This window comes from Drosophila subpulchrella, chromosome X, assembly GCF_014743375.2.
Source record: "Drosophila subpulchrella strain 33 F10 #4 breed RU33 chromosome X, RU_Dsub_v1.1 Primary Assembly, whole genome shotgun sequence".
In the NCBI taxonomy this organism is placed as follows: domain Eukaryota; kingdom Metazoa; phylum Arthropoda; class Insecta; order Diptera; family Drosophilidae; genus Drosophila; species Drosophila subpulchrella.
In genome coordinates this window covers 9,827,447-9,850,106 of record NC_050613.1, presented here as the reverse complement: position 1 = coordinate 9,850,106, position 22,660 = coordinate 9,827,447, and the positions used below count along the sequence as shown (strand labels likewise).

General features: G+C 40.5%; 3 protein-coding genes across 6 annotated transcripts in view; 1 reads left to right on the top strand and 2 right to left on the bottom strand.

The window, feature by feature from the left end:
* LOC119558236 (flotillin-2) overlaps positions 1-22,660 on the top strand; it is a 104,360-nt gene that overhangs the window by 51,396 nt on the left and 30,304 nt on the right. The gene's annotated exons all lie outside the window — the stretch shown is intronic.
* On the bottom strand, positions 1,225-12,602 carry LOC119558225 (glucose dehydrogenase [FAD, quinone]). The gene is made up of 4 exons (XM_037871543.1): positions 12,559-12,602; positions 11,352-11,969; positions 3,308-3,558; positions 1,225-2,666 (listed from the first exon to the last, which is right to left on the bottom strand). The coding sequence occupies exons 2-4, from the start codon at positions 11,807-11,809 to the stop codon at positions 1,225-1,227; spliced, it is 2,151 nt and encodes a 716-aa protein (XP_037727471.1). The 5' UTR covers positions 11,810-11,969; positions 12,559-12,602.
* LOC119558231 (glucose dehydrogenase [FAD, quinone]) lies at positions 18,305-22,395 on the bottom strand. 2 transcript variants are annotated; one of them, XM_037871550.1, is made up of 3 exons: positions 22,228-22,394; positions 20,586-21,588; positions 18,305-19,285 (listed from the first exon to the last, which is right to left on the bottom strand). In XM_037871550.1, exons 2-3 carry the CDS (start codon positions 21,556-21,558, stop codon positions 18,387-18,389), a joined length of 1,872 nt encoding a protein of 623 aa, XP_037727478.1. In that variant the 5' UTR covers positions 21,559-21,588; positions 22,228-22,394; the 3' UTR covers positions 18,305-18,386. The 2 variants fall into 2 exon arrangements, with proteins under 2 accessions (XP_037727478.1, XP_037727479.1); XM_037871551.1 differs by having other exon boundaries at positions 18,387-19,285; positions 22,224-22,395.

Below are 22,660 nucleotides of genomic sequence, written 5' to 3'. Positions count from 1 at the left end.
AACATACAATACCTTAGATATTTGTATTCTATTTTGTATAACTTTTTTTAAGTTTGGTTCTATTTATGTATATCCCTACAAATGTTTGTATGTTATTCTTTAAGACTATTCTCCTTTCTTTTGTATACTTTATTTTAAGAGCATTACCTTCTTTCAATAGATATTACTATTCTAGTCTATTGGGCTACTACCTATTTATATCCGTTACTTAAAGCTTTTAAAAATCGGCTTAAAACCATTTGAAGCTTTCTAAAGGCAGCTTTTAAAACTTTAGGCCCGTGCTAAGCCAATTTTTGTAAATCTTAAGCTTTCATTTGAAAATAGTTTGCTTACTTATAATCTATTTTGTATCTTTCATTACAGGTAAGCTTTGGTTAAGCTTTTAATGGTGAATTTCAAACTGTAGGCTTATGAAAAATCCTAAGACAGTGTCAAACTGTAAGTAAACCGGGATAAGCAATGGTATTTCAAACTAGAAGATATCAGTGGTTGTAATTGTAGCTTTCGTTTGATATTTGGATTAGCTGCACCTCCCAATTCAAATTTTCTTTCTGATAAATAAAGAAATTATTTCTGAAGTTCTTAGGCCATTAAAAATAAGTTATACTTTGAATACAGATTTTGTAACTATAATGATATCCTACAAATGCTTTAATATTGATCATTTTACTCCATGAATTTGCTTGTATTTAAACGAGATAAAATCGCAACATACAATAGTTAAATAAACCAACGCTTGAGGTAATCTTTCTGTTTATTCGATTTATTAGGTTCGTTTACATTTAAGAACTAATCCAACATTTGAATCGTAATCGTAATCATCGACTTAAGGACTAATTGAGGTACTCCAAGTGTACGCGGCGTCAAACAAACAATAAAAGTAAAAACAAAATACACATTTCCATTAGACACACACAACAGACGAGCGATATTAAAAAAAAATGTAAGAATTAGCATAAATGACTCGATATTTACATGAAGCGCTTAAGTGACTACGGTCATGGGTGGAGGAGGCAGGGGGTTTTATTAGGACAGGGCAGTATATTTGTTCTTTTATTTTTTTGGCTAGAGAGCGAAAGACAGTGAGAATGAGAAGCAAATTGAGCTTAATAAATTAAATTTATTTCGAAGGCGGAAATTTGTGCTAACCCCCCGGTGAACCAAACACCCCTACGCACCCCCCTGACCTCTTGCTAAAAAAATAAACCCCCCCCTGTTAATATACTACGACCTTGGCAGTGGCCATTGATGAACTGGTGATGTTCCAATGTCCAAGTTTTCACTGGTTGAATTTAACGATCGTCTACTCCGCCACTGGGTTCGTGGCGGGGGGCTGGTATTGTGACCTTGCCGCGGGCTCGGTCCCTGACCTTGGACCCCCGCCGGGCCAGTGGTGGGGGTCAGCCACAGTTGCTTTATCATATCGGCGCCCTTCTCGCCGATCATCACCACCGGTGCGTGGATATTGCCATTCGTGATGGCCGGCATTATGCTGGCATCTATGACCCTTAGCCCCGGAATGCCGTAGACCCTCAGTTGAGGATCCACCACCGCCCAGGGATCCGAGGGTGGACCCATCTTGGCCGTCCCGCTCATATGGTATATCGTCATCGTGTACTGCCTGATGAAGCAATTCCAATAGTCGTCGGTGAACAGGGTCAGGTGCTTGCAGTTCGGCAGGGGCTTATTCCAGAATCGGGCCCCAAATCTCTTCATCGCCTCCGTTTCACCCATGGCCACGGCCGCCTTGACGCCCTCCCTCAGGACATTCACATCATCCGGATGGGTGAGGTAGTTGTGGTACAGCAGCGGATATCGCAGCGGATTCTTCGAGGCCAGCTTTATGTAGCCCCTACTCTTGGGCCTCAGCATCATGGGGAAAACACCAAAGACGTCGCGATTGTTGACCTCCCCAAAGACCTCCTGGTAGAACTCATCGGTCAGGCCGTGGGCCGTCTTCACCTGGGTGCCCCCGTCCGACATCACCGAGGCCGAGGTCATCATGAAGTTCATGTCGGGCCAGTCGTCACTGGCATTCGCATACTTGGTGTTGATGAAGGCCACTGCCTCCAAACCTATGCTGGAGGTCAGGGGGCCATCCTCCGTAATGGCATACCTCAAAGCCGTATTGATATTCACCATACGCTTCATCACAATCGAAATGGGATAGTCGATGAGGAAGGCTATGCCGCCGACGGCAATATGATCCTGAAGATTCTGTCCCACGCCCGGCAAATGCTGCACCAGGGGAATGCCCAACCGGCCCAACTCCTCGCCGTGTCCGATCCCCGAAAGCATCATCAGGTGTGGCGATCCTATGGCTCCCGCCGACAGGATCACCTCCCTGGTGGCGTAGACATTCTGCAATCTTCCATCCCGGATGAACTGAACTCCCGTCGCCCGTTTCGTATGGGGATCTGTGAGCACCTTAGTCACGTGCGAGAAAAGGGCCACATGGAGGTTGGATCGCAGACGAGCTGGTCGCAGGAAGGATTTGGCCGTGGAGCTGCGCGAACCGCGTCGCATGTTGAACTGGTAGAATCCGAAGCCCGTCTGCTGTTCTCCATTCACGTCCACGATGTCGTAGCCCATCTCCTCGCCAGCCTGCAGGAAAGCCGGACCAATGGGTGTGTTGTACGGGGAGTCCTGAACTGTCCAAAGGCCACCTAAAAATATTTCATATCATTAGTTATGCCTTTTATAAGGACTGTTCTGGGTCTTACTTTCGAAATATTTTGTCGAATTCGATTTGAATTTGAACCAGTTCAATAGAACCATTATGAAAATAGTTTTAAATCGGCATATCGAATTTGAGTAAAATACTTGAAAGTGAAAAACGTAACAGGCCTGGTTAATATTGAGCTCAAATTTTGATCTCTGCTTGTCCAATTCAGAAATTTAATTTCACACCTATGTATTTATATCTTTAAAATGTGGCTGGAGATGTATAAATCAGTTGCTTATTTAAAAAGTGATAAAAATTATAGCACTAACCCATAAATATGTAGTTAACAAGCTTTGTTGATATTTTCGCTTTTCTTAAATTTCTATTTCACTCCCAAATAACTTCAGAAATTGAAAAGTTGTTGCTACTGCTTTCAAAGAGAAAAAGCACAAAGAGTTATTGCCGCAAAAAATTATTTATGGCTTGGTAAAGATTTTTTAAAAGACATTTACAGTCTCTCAACGAGAAATGATTAATGACAGCCACAAGCTAACATATATTTAAAACTTAGAGATTTTTTTTTGCAATCTAGGCGCTTTAATTGGACACTAAGAGATCACATTTGGATATGCGAGGACTCACCTGTGCCATGGTAGCGCTTGTTCCTGGCCAAGTAGGGATTCCGCTGGTCCTCAGACTTCCTGAAATAGGGCAGGATCTCCTCGTATGACCATCCTGGATTTCCGAAATCCGCCCACTGGTCAAAGTCCCGTCTATTTCCCCTGATATAGAGCATCGTGTTGAGCACACTGGAGCCACCCAAAACCTTTCCTCTCGTCCAACAGCAGCGTTTGTCCTTCATCGCCTGACAGGCCGTCGATTGGGGTTGGGTTCTGTAAAAAAATAATGATGTATATAGAAGATATTTCGAGACTCAAAGAAAACATTAAACTGAGCATTCCGAAATTATATAACAATCTATCAAAAGTATAGGTATGCAGTAGCCCCGAAGATTACCACTGGGTGAAAGCAATTAGCGAATCTCGCCAAACAACCAAAAGATAGAGATATCCGATAACTTTTGTGGGCAAGTAAACAAAGCGACAATGAAAGCGCATTAGTCAAGAGATGCCACGCCCACTCCCAAAAAAAAAAAAACACAACTTAAATAGCCAAATTGCCCAGTGGCCAACTTTATTACAACACATACACAAAAGCCCGTGTTAAACGCCCATTAGGCCAATCTCTGAAATATCCATGAGGCAATGAACCGAGCGACCTCCCTTTTGCCCTTTAAAATGAAAATATCCATGAGTACAAGTACGCGAGTATCTTTGAGTACGAGTATTAAGTATCTACAAGTGGCATTTAAAGTGTGGCTTATAGCACTTCGAGGTTGCTTTGAAAAATGTCAAAAAAGTTGCCCAAGCATGGATTAAAAAAACCACATTTCAGCCAGCTTTAAGTTGTTATTCAAATGTAAAAAAGGATTTAAATGGGCCATAAAAATTTGTAATTATAAACTAACCAATTAGGAAAACTTTAAAATAAAGACTATTTAGAATTACTTTGAAAGAAAGCTTAGTGTCAATAACCCAAAGAGGAAGTCAAGCAGTGCAATACTATATTTTTTTTACAAGTGGGAAGAAATAATAAAAGGAAACCTCAACCAAAACAGAGAAAAACACGATAATTTTCACCCAGCAATTTCAAGCTCTACCAATTAGCTGATATCCCAGCCGTAGTTACGCATTTGTTGAGATAATAATCTCTTTCCAGAGTTCCCAGCATTATCCAAATATTTTCCTGCCGTGAGTGCAGCCAATACAAACGGACAAATTGGCCAACAAAACGGTTTGACAACTATAGAGCTTTTTTTTTTTTTACTTTTCTCCCCGTTCCGAATCTAAATCCGAATTCCATTTCTTTTGGGTGCCCATTATACCCGGTGCTAAACATATAGGAAGACTTTTTTGTTGTCGTTAATGAAAATACAAATTACCAGTGACAGGCAACAATCAAGAGGCGACTTAGCCAAGTTAACCGCATTCGGCTGAGAAAGGCACGACGACGAAAACAAACGGAAATCAAATGTCAGTTGCGGAAAACTTGGTCAGCAATGATTTTACTTGGCTAACAAAGCGTGCCAAAAGCAAAGAGAAAAAGTGTAAAGTTTAAATAATAAATCTGGCAACGACGTTGGTAACACCCATCAATCCATTGAGATTTTTGTAGTATTCAGTATTAATGATGCAGTATAAAGCCAATATTCTTGATGATTTTAAAGATCTTCCTCTAGAGATCATATTTTTTGGTAATGTTACCATTAACGCTAATGTCTCCCACATTTTTGAATATTATTTTAAATTTAAAAATTTAATTGGGATTTAGTTTTGATTATCAATGTCCAACTGCATGCCAAAAGATGTTTAATTCGGGTCATTCATTAAAAAGTTGTAAGACTATGGCGTTCTCTCTTGTTTTCTGTACAATTTTAATAGCCTCCCTTCAGAACCCATGGATTCCTTTAATATTATTGTTTTTTGTATACAACATCATGGACTTTATATGTATCTGCATACGGCGTAATATCTTTTTTAATACGAAAACCTGTGGTTAAAATTTCACGTCTGTAATGAAGATGTCAGTCGATTCCAACCGGTGGATTAGTGTTCAACCTCAGGCTCTCCATGGTCCATCATCAGCTTGTCTCGAATGCATTTGCATCTTTTGCGGGTAGGGTGTAAAAACCTGTCCTCCCCCCTTTTTTTATTTCTCCAAGGTGGAGTCTGGGGATAAGGGTAAGGGTAATTAGCAAACGACATGCTGCCCAGATCGGTGATGAATATTTCCCCCATGTTTTAACCCTTGGCGACCGTTGACGAGCCATTAATATCAATTCGCGCCACTGTAACCCCACTGTGGCACATTGTTCGGCATACTGACATATTGGCTACGTGCTCCGGCCATATCTCAAAGATACAGGTGCCAAACACACATCGAAGCTCGCTGGCAAGAAAATAGAGAAAAAAAACTTTCGCTTCCACTCCGGCCTCGACTTCCACATCTGAGACGCCCAACTGACGCAATTTGTTTGACTTTTATTAGCCATTTAACAGTTTACTCACATAAACGTAAGAAATTATTAACTCATTTCGTTTGGTTTTTTTTTCAACTTTTTTTGTGGGGCTCGTAAATATCTCCTTAAAGGTAATTATTTAGAAATGGAAATATGGCTCAAATTTCAGAAAGTATTGGAAGTTATTTTAGAGTGACAAAACAATAGAAATATGGAAGCTGCCACAACCACAAATTTAAGATATTATTTAAAGTATTTTGGTGTTATTCATTTCATTAGAGACAAGGATATAGTTTGAATAACATGGTATTTAAATTTAATAAATAAAATTTTATTTATTAGTCTGGGAAATTTTAAAACAATTCAAAACTATTCGGTATACTTATAAGCAACACCAATTATATGACCTTTGGAAAATGATCAATCCTGATCGTTTTCTCCAAAAATCATCCAATAAATATAGCGACATAACCCTAAAAGTCTTATGAGCGGTGTTTCATTTGATGAAGCTGATAAAGTTTTTTTTGGAAGAAACTGCTAATCTAGAAACTGTGGACTTAAGAAACACGCATTAGGGACATTCACTGGCTTAACAATCATAATTGCCGCTGATGAAATGAATATGCATGCCGAAAATTCGAGTTGATTGCATTATTTTCGTAATTGTTTAATGCTCGTTAACCGAAAGTTGGTTAAGGCCTCATCGTAGTTCCCCAGCCCAAGAAACAAAATAAGGTGAAACGCATTCGGATGGAACACCTGTCGATTGCCGTATAAAATCACTTAGCGGCCGCATTAGGCTGTAAAATGGCAACGATTTCAAGTGATTTATTAACGAAAAGGTTCATCATATATGAAATAATAGCTTAATGAATTGTGGGAAAAATGTTGAAAAGGCAACTCGAGTACCAAAATGTTGGATTGCGGATATGCTATTATAAGGCTTAGGTCTAAAATATTTAGCGTTTTACTTTTTTCTAACCATTTACTTTTGTAAGCAATATCAAATCTTTTTTAGCTTTCTCATTAATACGTTATTATATTTTTTATTATTAAGGAAGATTGCCTTGATTTTCGCCGACCACTCACTCCAGTTTTGCATAATCTCCCAGCTAACCAATCCATTGGTGTTAATTAGATTAACAGCAAATATTTGCGATCCGTCTGATGGTATAACAAATTTCGTGTTTTCGATTGTGTAAAATCATCATACACTATATCAATAACCATGCCAATATTTAGTGTTTATCGGTGGTTCTTCTTTTTGGGCATGGCGAACTGCAGTTGTCTCTTTTATTTTGCGTTTTTATTGCCCGGTTGACACAATTCGAGCTACGAGGCACTAGTCTCGAGTATGACGACCCACCGAAGCCTGTCCATTTAACCGGCTCACGTAGCCACTCTCCTCACCATCGGCTTTTTGGCTTTTGGCGATTGGCAACCGGGCCATTCAGGTGCAATTGCCAAGTATCAGCGCCGTTCCATTTCATTTCGTTTCGTTTCATTTCATTTCGTTTCGTTTCCAAACTTGTAGACCTGCAGACCGCCTAACCCACTTTACCATACCGCTCGGAGCAACTCTGTTTCGATGCGATCCGGTTTTGTGTTGGGAAATTGGACTGGACCGGCGTAGGATATCCCGATCTCAGAATGAACACTGCGAGAAGTTTTAAGCTAAGGAATTGTGTTCTAATAGCTTGGATCTTGTATCAAAACTTATCAAACTGAATGATATTTTTCACCAAGAATAAGAAATTTCAAAGCAAATGTTACCCACAAATATAAAGGTTTATATTTAAAAAAAAATCTTTTTGAAGGTTATTCCTCATAGCATTCACCTACTTTCTCCCCGTGTAGTTGCCACATGATATCCGCTTGCAGCTTGCATTTAAAATGCGAACCCGAATCTGTCAGGGGCGTGTCGGTCGTCTCCTCTGTGGATGCCAAAATATCTCTGGCATTCACGAACGCGAGGAGGGAATTTAATGATGCCGATAAGGCTGGGGGTCATCGCCAACTCGTCTTGCATAATCGCCTCGAAGGGGAATGCACAACAGATGGGTTGTTTCCGGGGGCTAACGAGTCGGCTTGGGTCCCTCCATCCCAACTCAACTCCCCCGCCTCGTAGCCTGTTTACCCTGTAGAATCATTGTTGGTTTTAGGCGGCATCTACTGTTGCCTGCTGCGAATTTGAATACTTTCAAATGACTCGCAACGATCGTTGCACTCGAGTGGCTTATGAAATATTTAGCGGCAAGTCGTAAACTTTAATGCATTTATCCTGTAATCGCACGCGAAGCTGATTGCAAATGGTTGGGTTTTTTTATCAGTGTCGCAAGAGGTATTTTTTAGTATTTAAAAAACATTTTTTAAGATTATTTATTCAAGCACACAATTTAAATATTTGAGTCTTTGGTGCCTTTTATTGCAGTTTCCGGGACATTTACTATCTACATCCGTTTATTAATTTATTTTATATTAAACCCAAAGATTATCATTCTCAATATCAGCTAATATAAAAAGAACAGTCTAATCATCGCTTACCACGACCTTGAACCCCATAAATTTGACACTGAACCCAAAAAAAATACAAAGTTGATGACACCAATTTAGTGACTTTCTCAGGCGGGTGAAACTTTTTCGCCCATGAGTGAGTCAATCAAGATTACTGGCGATGATTGACGTGAGACTGATTGCCAAGTCTTTTTTTTAATTCAGTTTCAATTTCTATGCAGTCTGTTGACTGAATTTCCCGTTGCTTGTAAGGCGATTTTCGAGTGTCGTTTCGTACACATTGCACCCAAAACAAACACTCAAGACTCACTCTTTTTCATATACTTCGCATGTCTGTATATTCATCTCTCTCTCGGGATCCAGCTGACTGGAGTTGGGAGGCCCGAGATACAAGTACTGAGATACAAAAATGCAGATACTGGCTACCGACTCTCCCGAGTTTGCCAATGATGCAATGACTCAGAAACACACTCGATTGTATTGCCACACCAGATGCACTTAGTTTGGGTTTTGTTTTTATGCTCTTCTATGCACTGAACGACTTTTGGCTGTTTTAAGAGATTTCGAACTAGGTTGAATCCTAGCAAAAATGGAAAGATGATCTGAATTCTTAGAATAATTAAGTCAAATGTAAGCACAAGCTATTGTGGCAAAATACTAAAGGATTAACTGAACTAACAGGTTCATTTCATTTTAGGTAACATCTAATAGTATGATATGATAGTATGATATTCAAACTGGTGGTATATAAACTGGATCCTGCAGATATAATAATACGCATATCTAAAAACCTCAACAGGAAGATGAAAATCATATTTCTCCCGGTGTGACTATTGTTTCTTCTGACACCTTATGATTTATTTCGCATGCACTTAACCGCATATTGCATTCAATTACGCAAAATTAGATGGAATTTGGAAAAGGAATGGAAATGGAAAGGAAATATAATGCAAAGTGTGCAGGGGAATGGGAATACCAATGGCTGTGGCATTCTGAAAGTGAAACTCCAAGTCGAAACGAAGAAGAAAGAAGACCCATGGAGAAACGCGAACGGAAATCGCCGCTAGGCCTATAGGCCCAGCCCAATCCAAAGCCCGGCCCCTTGTCATATTAAACAGTTAATTGGATTATGGTATTGGTAACACGCTCCAACAAAATTCCGTCGAAAAAAAAATGCCAAAATACTCATGAATAATTAAGCAGCGGGGTTCGATTTGTTAATTCGAGACCCGGTGGACCCACAGGTGGCCGTTGATGATCAGCATCAGCTGTTATTGATGAAATGCCGTGAGATAGAAAACGATCTGAATGAAACGAGGGACCCAACCCGGAAAATTAAAACCTAAAAACTTAACAAATTAGGCCTCGGGACAGGCTTGTCTAACGGTAGCCCGTTCTAATTTGAATCAGTCCCAGAAGCACTGATCATTTTCCCATTATTGTTAAGCCAACATTTTCTGTCTAATGGAGGCTCGAGCCGCCATATAAAGCCGCACTTAATTGCTCTTTGAAAGCGAGACACAAAATGGGGAAGATGATCCATCGAGATGCTACTGGTAAATGGTAAATGGTGTACGTTTGTCTTTACCTAATTGGAACATTCTGGAGGGAGGTGGACGGTGGACGGGGAACGGTGGAAAGTGGGCCGGGGAAAAGTGAAAGATCCGAGAAATTGGAACACTAGAGAGCCGAAGCCATAAATCGAGAGGAATGAAATGAAAACTGTCGTAAAGTAATTTGTGTTAATAGTGTTACGAGAAATTGTTTAACAATTAAAATGAAAGGAAATACTTGAGAATGAAACAAGAAATTTACGATAATAAGAAACAAAAGGGAAAGTGATGAACAATACAAAAATAATTAAAGCTATTTTAAAAGGACTTTTTAGGTAACTATTTATAGATCTAAAATCTATTTCGACAATAAAGGAAGTAAAGTATTGTGAAAAATTGTGTTCATAAAAATAGGTAAAGGAATTTGAATTTATTTTTCGAGAACTGAGAAGGAAAAATCTTAAAATGATATGTAGGCAAGTGACATACTGTATATTTAAATCACACTCACAGATAATATATATTATTTAGGAAATGCATAAACAAGAATTTCACTGATTTAAACATGCATATATATCAAAGATAATAACGAGTGAATAGGCCACATAAAATATCTTAATGGTCTCCCAAAAACCCATCCCAAATTTATTTCAAATAAACATTTTCTGCATAATGCGAAATGTCAGTAAGTCTTATTAGTCCGTTGGGTTCGTTTTCCCTTTCTTTTCGGCGAGTGCTGAAATCGTTTTGCTGTTTGCGTGTGAAGAGAGCTTGCAAATAGTTTGAAATTTGGCAGACGGTTGCTAACTAAACGAATCCAGCCTTTGGCACCATCATCATCAACGTCTTGAGTCTTTAGTCTTTAGTCACCTGAACCCGAACCCCGAAACCCAAGACCCCCGCCCAGTTTGAGTTGTCTGGGTCTATGCCGAATGCTAATGATGGCCGGCAACTCATCGATGTATGGATCACCCGGCGAGATTTGCATATACATATGGCAGAATTCGTTGATTGTTGTCGCCAGCTTTTGGAAAATGGTAAAGTCATTGGGATGAGCTGGTAAAAAGGGGCGCAAACAATAAACATACCGGGCCACTGCTAAGGCCAGGCATTTGACCCCACCCATCAGCACTTTGACCCACAAAAGTACTCTAAAAATGTAAGTAATTAAAACATGTGCGCGACATAAGCACCAGGAAGTTATTTTGTGCCTGCTTTACCTTAATTTGAACTATAAACCTTTTTTTAAATGTTTAATCACTTTATCACTAATGAACTCAGAAATATATTTATTTATTCACATTATAAATAAAACATTTAAAGCGGTGTATGAACAATTCAAAAAAATCAGAATGTATTACCTAACATTTAAAGGATAAACGGTGTACACTTCATACACATACTAAATAACTAAATTTAACATTAATTCCATTTCATAAATTGTATATAACATTTTAAGGAATACAAGTTCCGTACCTTTATAACATTGTCACCCATTTTTCGGAATTTTTGTTGTGCTTTCACAGTAAAGTTGACTCACCGGTATTTCCAATCCATTTTGCTTTTATGCAAATAGAGCGAGAGCAGAGGAACATCGGAGATTTCAGTCTCATGACCTCCGGCCTCCAAGAGCAAGATCTTCCAGTGGGGAATCTCCGATAGTCTGGAGGCCAGGACCGTGCCCGCCGAACCGCCGCCGATGATGATGAAGTCGTAGGCGACCTCCACTTGCTGGACATTGAAGGGTCGATTCTCCGGATCGAAGAGATCGTAGTTGTAGTAGGCGATGGCCGCTATCAGGAAGGGCAGGATGGTCAGTTTGCCGACGCCAATGACAGCGGTGGCCAGCTTAATAGCGCCGGCGATGGCCAGGCCCAGTTTGGACGCGCCCGCCGCTGCCACGCCCGCTGCCGCCGCCGCCTTGGAGGCGGCACTCGCCTTGAAGAGCAGACCGCCCACGGAAACGGCGGCGGCGCCCAGAGCGGGAACTACGACCATGATCTTTGGATGGGTTTAGCGGGGGTTATGGGGTTTATTCGGGGAAAGGATTCCCTTTCTTATACAACTTCTTTGGGCGTTTCCTTGGCTCTTGATCCACTTTGTTGCCTGTCACTGCATTGCACTTTTATTCGATTTTTGCATTCACTAATAGAGCACACTGAGAAAAACAAAAATATTAAAATACGCTAATTTAAAGTAGGTCATATCCTGGCTTTGAAATCGAAGGTAAAGGTAAATTGAATAATTTTCCAAGGCTCATTTTTTATGATTGGAATAAAAATTTGTTTTAAATATGAAACGGATTTTTTGTAAGTAACTTAAGATACAAAAAAATCTTTAAGTATTTTAAAGCCGCGAAGATCTAACATATATTATTTTTGATTGTTTGTGAATTTATCTTTATCACTTAATTTTCATCAGCCCACAAAAAGCTTCATGGAAGTGCTACTGAATTTTTCTGATATTTTAAAAGGAACAGATTTCAAGTAAATAAAAACCCATGGATATGAGAAACTGGCGAATCGTTGACCGATATCAGTGGTATTTTCTCTCTGTGCCGTCGTCACGTTCGCATTCACAGTCACTTGCCTTTCTGCACTTTCATTTAGGCCTCGAAAACACATTGGGTAAACAGAAACAAAAATAAATAAATTGTGATTGAAATAGTTAGCTTGGCCGCGCGCGTCTTTTTGCATCGGGTAATAGTAATCGTGTAATGGATAATGGATAACGGATAATCGGTTAACCGGTTCACTGGGTAATTCGCCTGGCCAGCCCGTTTCGCTTTTTTTTAGGCCATCCGCCTCGCTTGGCAGTCGCTGCGTTTCTGAGCCACAAAAGCCGCTGGCCTGCGACGTTTTGTCTCCGCTGCTGCAGCGCCGGCAGAGGCGGTAGCCGCGGCAGAGGCAGCCGGCGTCGCTGCCGCCAAACAGTTGCGCATGCGCACGTTTTTATCCAGCGAATCCAACTGCATTCGCCGTGGCGGCAAGGTTTTAAAAACAATTTCTGAGAGTGAACGTTGCCACATAAATTTAATTCAATTTAATGCGCCTGTGTTCACTTATATTTGATATCCTAGCAGCACAATAATAGACATTATTTATTCGCAAATGCGAAACCTATCCCAGTTTTTTTTTTGGTTTGAAAAATTCACATTTTTACTTGGTCTTATTTTTTTTGAAGCCGTGTTTTTGAAAATAAAATCCTTGTTTAAAGGTCGCTGTAATTCTATTTAATTCATCAAATTCCCTTTTTAATTAATAAATTGAGACTTCTTAGAGGGGTGATGTCTTTGATAAATTTAATTAGAAAAACTTTTTAAAACTGTAACCGTTTGGCACTCCCTCTCTCCCTCTCTCTGCTTCGTTTAGCGGTTGCGCCTGCGCACATTTTGCAATGTGAAACGGTTACCGTTTCGCGAGCCTCTCTTTCGCACTCTCCCACATCCACGAACATACATATTCACAATCACATTCACATGCGATGCGGTTGCGGTTGATGGCTGATGCTGTGCATTGCGAAACGGTTACATATAACCGCTTGCAGCTCCTGCCTCTCGCTCCCACACAAGCGTGTATTTGACATTTGCGTTATTTTCCTCAATACCTTCTCTTCTTCCTCTTCTTCGAGCTCGAATTTCCTTGCAGACGCCAGACGACCTTCATGCTCACTTTACGGTTATGTGCACTTCTCTCCGCGGACGATGGGCTCGATTTTGAGTCGAAAATCGGGTTCCACCTCGAGTTGCTTTGCAGTTGTGTAGTTGGGGATTGCGCACGTAAGCCATTTCGGCAAAGACGTCAACAAGATGCACAGTAGGACGTCGAAAAATGTCAATTTTTTAACTCCAAGTCAGAGACTTTCCTTTTTTCCGATACTAACCGATTCAGTTTCACAACCAACTCGCTTTGCAAGGTCTTAAACCTTTACTGCAACTATTGTAATAGATTCATTTAAATCTTACCGTTAAATTTGGAAAAATTTCAAAAGTGTTTAAGAATTTCAAATGAAAGATAGTAATACTAGATATAAAATAAAATTGTATTCAACCGAAATCTATAATAACCGTTACTTTTAAAAACACTAAGCTTCTTGTAACTCAATATACCTTATTTTCAACCATTCAATATATACTTTACACAAAGACTTCATAAATAACTTTCCACTTGTGTATGCCTTGTAGAATCTTCACTGTACTTACAATACATTATCGACTTCAACTTCGACATGAAAAGACAGCTGGCAGAAGAACCGCAATCAATTGACCAGTTTTTGGCATTGAAATAAGCCGAGGAGTTAACAAAAAGTGGTGATCAAAGTGAAATTTGTGGCATTTAGTTGTTGGTTGATTGTTTTCATTGTTCAACCGGTTTTTTTTTTAAATTTTGAACGGTGTGTATGTGTGTTTGCCAATTGACAAACCACAACACGATTTTTGCCAAGTAATTGTCATTACATTACATTACACACCTGATATCGAACGGATATACAACGCAACTAGTTTTTCGTATTAATGGACAATCGATGGAGCCGCCAAAATTGCTCCAATTTCTGCCTATGGGGTGATGTTTTGATTGTGGTCCCCGAAAGCCTAAAGATATATATTTTTTGGGGGGCTAAAGACAGCCACATGTTTGCGTTTCTCACCTCTTCCTGGTTGCATTTTGCATTGTTACACAAGCCAATAACCGGAAAGAGTTATGACGAAACGGTAATTATTTTCAAAGAAAAGGCCGCGTTATTACTTTTAAATGTGTATCACTTAAATTTGAATATATTAAACAATTATATTTTTAAATGATATAGGATAGGAAATGAGAAGCACTAGGATTACAATTTTTTAATTTTGGCCAACACTTTCAAACAATACATAAATGCAATTACAAAATAGGTAATACAAAATTTGCGATTGAGTAATAAATAGGTAGGACCACACTGCGTATGAGTTATATTTTTAACTATTTCTTAGGAAATGTATTGGGGTCTTATCTAAACCATATTACAAAAGCCATTCTTTTTGTAGGTTGTATAATGTTTGGTATTATCTTTGGTCAGTTATCTTTGGCTGACCCGATTTTAGTGTTTACTGGAACATTTCCCAATCGAGCAGTCCCTGAGGCCGAAATGTTGAACCACTTCCACGTGCAAATCGAGTGACGAAAGTCTCACACACAATACAATGCCCGAAAATTAACGGAGCCACGATGTGACGATCGTTTGATATATCACCATCTAATGGGGCAAGGTCAATCCAAGTTTTCCATGCGAATGTCGAGGAAACTCCGCTTCCCCTCCACAAATAAACAAATAAAACTTGACATTAAAGACACAAATAAACTTGTCAAACTTTTTTGCAATGAGTTGTGAGACTTCTTGCCGTCTTTTGTTTTTGTTTCTTCTCTAGGTTTTTGTCCAACTTGAAGGCAAAGGGCCTCCGTTGGTCAGGGGCTACACTTCGAGGGACAAGTGGCACAATCTTAACTTGAAGGGAGGTCCAGGCCTTTGATGGATCTTGGGAATACAAACCTTAAATATGAAATTTGTTCTTGGGATTGATTTAAATTTAGGGCTTAAATTAGGGACCAGCTGACAATATATTTCTCCACAAAGAATTGATTAATTAAAATCCCTAGGAAATTAACAGTTGACGAAGGAACTCCACCAATCCACCTCTTACCAAATAGAAATCACTCTCTAATGAATACTAATGCATCATAATGGCTCAAAACACTTTCGGTTCCCAGGCTTCTGTGCATATTTAATCAACGATTTCCGCTACAATTACAATTAGTGTTACTTTCTGGGGGGCTCAAACACGGGGTGCTGGCGTTTCCGGCACTAACCGCTCTTCGCTCTTTGGTCTTCATAAGTACTACTATATACCATACGCCCATTGCCCCAGACGCAATATTTCTTTTGGGCCCATTTGCCCAATCAACAAACAACAATTTTGCTCGAGGGCAATTAAAAGTGAAAATAGAAGAGGCCCCAAAAAAAAAAGAAGTAAAAAATAAAGTTGGGTAAAGTGAAGAGGTGCCGCCGCCTCCCCTTTCTCCTGGCCAAGCGCCCCCAGAAGAAAGCTCTAAGTAGGGTGACATAACAATTACGCCCCCTCCCCCTACCCCTTCTCTCATATTTTCAGCCTCTCTAACCATGGCTTTATCTTTTCGCTGAGTCACATACATTGGTATCTCCAGTTTGGGCACTAAAAATGAACTTCACTAAACGACAGATGCATGAAACTAAGTCATGGAGCAATAACAGCAAGTGCGCCGCGTACTCGTAACTCCCTTGGAAATGGCTGCGTGACACGATTCTGAAAATCACGAGTATTTAAGGAATAGATACCAGGGTTTTCTATATTGAAATATTCCCCAGTTTGTTTTTTCTTTTATGGGCATGTGAGAAAAATATCAGCCACTTTCAAACATTTACATATCCAAATAATTTTTGGATACTTATAAGCCCCCAAGATTTATTATATGTAACAGATATTCTGATTTAAATTAAAATATAAATTATTAAATTAAAAAATAAATATAATAATAAATGGATATAATTTTATAAAATTTAAGTTGAGGAGTCTTAAATATTTAAATAGATAAACGGTTTAAAATCTAAATAATTTAAATTTAATGAATCTCTAAGTATATCAATTAAATTTGTATGCAATTATTTTGCATTAATCAGGTTGTATAAATTATTTGTATAGCAGTAGAATGCCATTTATTACACTTTCAAATCACTTACGTTTTGTTCTATTTTTGTGTAGGTACTTACTAAGCATAACTCCCCCACAGTTCACTATATCTAGCCGTGAGTTTCCCTGCAAGACAACCTCAACTCACGTCCATCTCCGATTTGTTTCTCGGCTCGTGTATCTGAACAGCAGTCGAGCATGGCAGATTTGGCCAGGTCTCCATACAGATGCGGGTACCATATGAATGTGGGCTACCATGGGCGGTTGCCAAAAGGGGGCGGGGCGGACAGTGGCCAACTGGTAGTCGGCGGCTGCCATCCCGGCCAGCACTCGTACGCCACAGCGAACATATCTCATCCCAATCCCTCGCCTAAACTGTTCACTTTTGGTTTTGTGCGGCTTTCGGAACTTTGGAATTTCCGTGCGTACTCCCGCGTAGCTCTTTCAATTTTTCACTTTCCACTGACTGAATGCGGCAGGTTTGCCATATCCCCCATATCCCCCATATCTATTATCTTGGCTTGTATCACGAGCGATTTCGTTTAATTGGTTTCCATTTTGCGGTTTGGTCAAGTGCATGGCTAGAAAAGGGCTATTACGTGACCTTTGTTTAATTGTTTGAAAGGAGTGGGGGCTTAGATAGGGTAACCCCTCACACTTAGTGGATCAATTGGTTTAAGTAGGTTTTGCAATAAGACAGATAGTACAGACATGTTCGTTTTCTAAAATGTAATTTTTTTATGGCTCAGATTGTATTTCAATTCAATTACGGGATATTGTAATGGAGCTATTAAATTCCATTTGTGTAATAACGTATTATAAAATGAAATTACTAACTTTTAGCACTAAATGTGTCAATATTATAACGAAGATCTTATCACTTATAATCAATTCTTTTAAATTTTATGTGAAATCCACAGAAAATTAATGAACGTATAAAATAAATAAAATCCTTTAATCCTTAAATCCAGTTATTAGCTTTAATTATAAAATAAAATTGATGATCTGAATTAAACAATTAACAAAGACACGTCTTTATCTCCTTTACCATCCGCTGATCTCTGTTTCCCTTCACACCTCGGTTATACAATTACGGGGCTTCCACCCACTTGGCGGCTTACTTGGCCAACAATTAATTGCGTTTAGTTTGGTATGCACCGCCAGCCATTAGATAAAAACCGAAATGCTCAAACAAAACCGAAAACTGGCACGCTTCGCGGCGCCTGGAAATATTATACATATTGCGTTGGTCGAGGGGCATGGATAATGAGTTGTCCGCAATGAGCGCCAATTTGCTAGCCGAAAATCGAAAAATATATTATATATAGATGTATAAAAAATCGGCGAAATGAAAAGTGAAAGCTGTCAATCAAAATCAAAACGTAGCTAACCAGGCCGAGCATCAAGTATCACCCAGATTCAATACAATCGCCACCTTATGCTGATGGTGCAGTTTTTGTTTTTGGCGGATAAATTAGTGTACCACTTGAAATTCACATCCAAAACTAAATTGGCAGGAATTTTTCAATATCCTCTTATAGTTATAGTTAAATTACAAATATTTATTAAATGAAATTTAAAGCGGTTGAATCATAAAAACAGACATTTAAGTTAGCGAAAATGATTTCTGATAATTCAAAACAGTTTTACAGCCACTGTCCAATTTAGCCAAGTCAGCAACCAAAGTGCAGAAGATCTCCAAACGGTTATGTAGAAAATCCTAAGAAATTTACATAAGTATGTACTTTACTTAAGAATATTACAAATTCTTCAGGTTCTTTAAAAGAAAGCAGTTCTATTTAAAACGCATATATTTATTATAACAAAAAAAAGTGACAAAAAATGGTAAACTTTTATCGTAGAATATCGCAGAGCTTAGAGCTCGGTGTGTTTGCCGCCCAGATACTCCTCCTTGATCATGTCCGCGCCCTTCTCGCCGATCATGATGCAGGCGGCATTGGTGTTGGCTCCCACAATATCGGGCATGATGCTGGCATCGATCACCCTCAGACCCTTGGCACCATGGACCCTCAACTGGGGATCCACCACGGCAGTGGGATCGGTGGATGGACCCATGCGAGTGGTGCCCACCGGGTGATAGACGGTGGTGGTCATGTGGCGGATGTAGCAGCGCCAGTAGTCATCCGACTGGTAGGTCAGGCCATTGCAGGCCTCCAAGTCGATCTTGTGGAGTGTGGCTTCCCTCTCACTGAAGGCCTTGGTCTTTGGTAAGTTCTTGTAGATATTCAGGGCCCTAATGTAGGTATCCACATCGCGTTCGTCGGTCATATAACCGGGATCCAGTATGGGGGCCTCCAAATAGTCCGTCGACTGCAGGGTCAGACTGCCGGCCGAGAAGGGCTTCAAGTGCAGCAAGTACGTGATATAGGTGTTGGTCTTCTGGTTGGCCGACAAAATGCTCTTGGCCACGCGGTCATTGAATCCCGTGGCAGCCACATAACCCTTCAGTTCCGGACTCTGCATCAGGCTGAAGAAATTGGTGGTCTGAATATCCGGATTGGGACCCTCGATCGAGGTGGTATTGATGAATCCAGTCAGGGCGGTGGCCTCGTGATGCAGCAATTTGCTGTAGCGACCCATCAACAGGTTGTACATGGCATCCACCAACTCCTCCTCGGTGGGCTTGCGGGCTGTGGACTTGTCGATCTGGAAGATTACCGGCAGACTGGCGTGATCCTTCAGATTCTTGCCCACGGGCAGGTCCAGTTTCACGGGAATTCCCAGGCTCTTCAAGTGATCGGCAGGACCGACGCCTTATAAAATTAATATGAAATATAGAAAACAAGAAATTAATGATTACCAATTTTTTAACCTTTTACATAATTATAATTTTCTAAGGGTATTAATATCCGAACAGTTTATTTTAATAACCATCTCCAAACCCATAGTGTCTCCGCTGTGATCTTGAAACCTTAAGGGCTAGAGGGTTGAGACTTTAGAATTAGATTCCTTGTCTTTATAAAGTCTTATAGTCGTTCTTCCTTGTTTTAGTTTTAAATATTATAGCCATAAGATTAAATGTATATTTAATATCATCAATACCAGCTGTGCACTCTATTGCGTATTTTTTTTTTTAGAATATTGAATATACATAGGAACCTGTTCTAAGATAAGCAGAATAACTTGTCCAATTTGTGATTAAAATTCATGTGAAATTTTATGCAAATTTAACTAGTTCTTAACTATTGAAGAAGATTTACTCGACATATTCCACTCAGGCAATTTCTTTAATACTTTTACTTTTTATCTTTGCAGGTTTGTGAATCCCATTAAATGTGAAAAATGCGAAGTAACGACACTTGAAGCAAAATATATGGTGAAATCTAAAAGTCATCACCTGGTAAAAATATTGTACCCCTTACTTATAGGGGAAGTACCGGGGCAAAAAACGCCCTATCGTAAAAGATTTTTGTTATATCTCGCTAGAAAGTTATTTTCCACACATATGTTTACAATCCCTGCCGATCGGCCAGGCATAATCGCCTGACCTTGTTCGACCTTGCGCGTGTTCTGACATTGACATCTCATCGACACGGGACTCCGTTGCTTGGGTCTGATATCGTATTACGACTATCTAATCATCCGCCAATCCGCGCTTATCAAAAATCTTTTTAGATGCAACCAGCAAAACAGAAGCTAAACCAACAACAAAGTAAATCCCAAGAGCAAACGGAAGATTTAGGGGCTTTATAGAGGGATTGAAGGATCATGGTATATCTTTCTAAGCTAATGCACCGAGAAAAACTCTTATCGTAATTTGTTATCAAACTTAGTGTTATCAATTGCATATTGGAAAGGTACCTCGTCTTTTTATAGGGAATATTTTATCATGCGAAAAGATAAGAAAAGATATTTTGAATGTTATCGAAAGTTAAGGCTTTAAGATGGTTCTTTAAATATGATGATCATATTTAATCTTCGTTATAATGAGTTTTTAGAAAATTCGTTAGATATTCGATAGTGGATATCTTATATTTTGGATATTTTGATATCTAAATAACATGTCAGGCATGTTAAGCCTTGAATAAGAAGCCTTTTGTCTTAAAGACTCACCTGAGAGCAGCAGGATCTGGGGGGAGCCAATGGCTCCGGCGGACACGATGACCTCCTTGCTGGCCCGCACGGTGTATTCCTTCTTGCCGCGATGCACAAAGGTCACACTCTCGGCCCGATTGTGGCGATCCAGGTTGATCTTCTTGACATGGGCGTGGCGCAGGATGTGCAGATTGGGCGTATTCTTGTGCAGATGAGATCGGGCGGTGGTGATGCGGCGTCCACCATCCTGGGTACCCAGGATGTCCATCTGGCCGACGAAGGAGCCCTCCGTGAAGTCCGGAGCACTGCCGTAGCCCATCTCCTGCATGCCGGCGCGAATCGTTGAGCGGAACTCGTTGTCGGATACGTAATTGTTGATTGCCATGGGTCCACCAACGCCATGATCACCGGGCTTGTAGCCCGGTCGCGTGGAACGCAGATCCTCGGCCTTGCGGAAGTGCTTCAGCACCTCGTCGTAGCCCCATCCCGGATTGCCCCTGGCCTCCCAGTCATCGAAGTCCTTGCGCGTGCCCCGGGCATAGATCATGGCATTCATTCCGTTCGTGCCGCCCAACATCTTGCCCCTCGGCCAGTGGCAGCTCTCGCCCTCCATTGCCATGCAGGCCCGTCCATTGGGCTGCGAGTGGTACTGCCAATCCCAGTCGGAGAACTGGGTGGCCATGTGCCAGGCGACGAACTCCGTCTCAATTGGCGGATCGCCGCCAGCCTCCAGGAGCAGGACCTTCCACTTCGATACCTCGGCCAGGCGACCGGCCACCACAGCTCCCGAACTTCCCGATCCAATCACTATGAAGTCGTAGTCGTGCTTGAAGCCACCAGCCTGTTCCAGCCAATCGCCCTTGTCCTCCGGCCACTGCTGTTGGCCACTCAGGTCGCAGAACTTGGTGATCAGCGTGGAGAGGAGCAGGGACATCAGGGTGTTGGCCGGTCCCGCCGAACGGGCAGCGCACTGGGCGCTTAGGAACTCCATCTTTGGGTCGCAACAAGTCCTTGGGTTGTGCTGCAAATAACCATTTCATTGTTTTAAATCGAATTTTAAAAAAGTTAGGACGATATGCAAAGGAAGGCCTCTGAAAATCTTTAGAATAATCCAAACTAATTTAGGAACTGCCTTTTTTGGTCACTTTTATATGATATTTATTGAGATTATCCTCCTGTTTTTGTTAAAACATTGCGTTATAAAAATATTCTGTCCTTTATACTTTTTAACACTCTAGAAAATTATCAGCAAGATATCTTAAAGATTGTTATGAAATATTCCTAGGATCTTTATGGTGAGAAAATTACCAATAATCAAGATATTCTCATCATTGATCCGTTAGATATTCGAAGAACAGCAAACAAAAATCTAAGAACTTATCCTTAGTTTTTCTCAATAAATAGAGGAAATTCCATTTAGTTAATTCAGTTAATTTATCACGTTATCCTTCGGCTTTCGATTCATGGTTTCAATATTCCCTATTTATTATATTTTCTTAATGTTGGTCCCTTGCAAGTTGATATTTGATAGTAATAAGTTATCCCTAGGAAACCTTTAAGTAACTTTAAAGAAATCCTGTACGGTTAGGATTAGGAAAATTTCAAAATGAACTGTAGTAGCAGTCCTCGACTATCCATAAGTTTTTACGATGTTACCTACAAGTTGTGCACAGGAAATCCACTGAAGGCTCACAGGCTATCCCCAGCAAGTCCTCTGGTTATCCTCCTTTAATCCTTGACTCCGAAAATCCGTAATCCGTAATCCGTAATCCTGCCGCACACGTTCGCTCGGACCCTCTGCTCGACGGCAACTGTTCTACCGGCCCGGCATTCAGCCGGAATTTGTACGGCCGGGTGGCGAACGCTTTTCGTATGCCATCGGCGTCCGTAAATCAAAAGCGCTCGGAGACATTTGCATTTAGCTTTCAGTCGTATGTATTTTGCCGAACCTACTATATACCATGCACACCATATACACATAAATTAGACGCACCTTCCGCCTTCAGCAGCTGCGCGGCACTCCCCTTATCACTCGAAGATTAGCCAAGCGAGGTGTGATAAACCCGGGCGACCCATGGAGCCCACCTAAAATC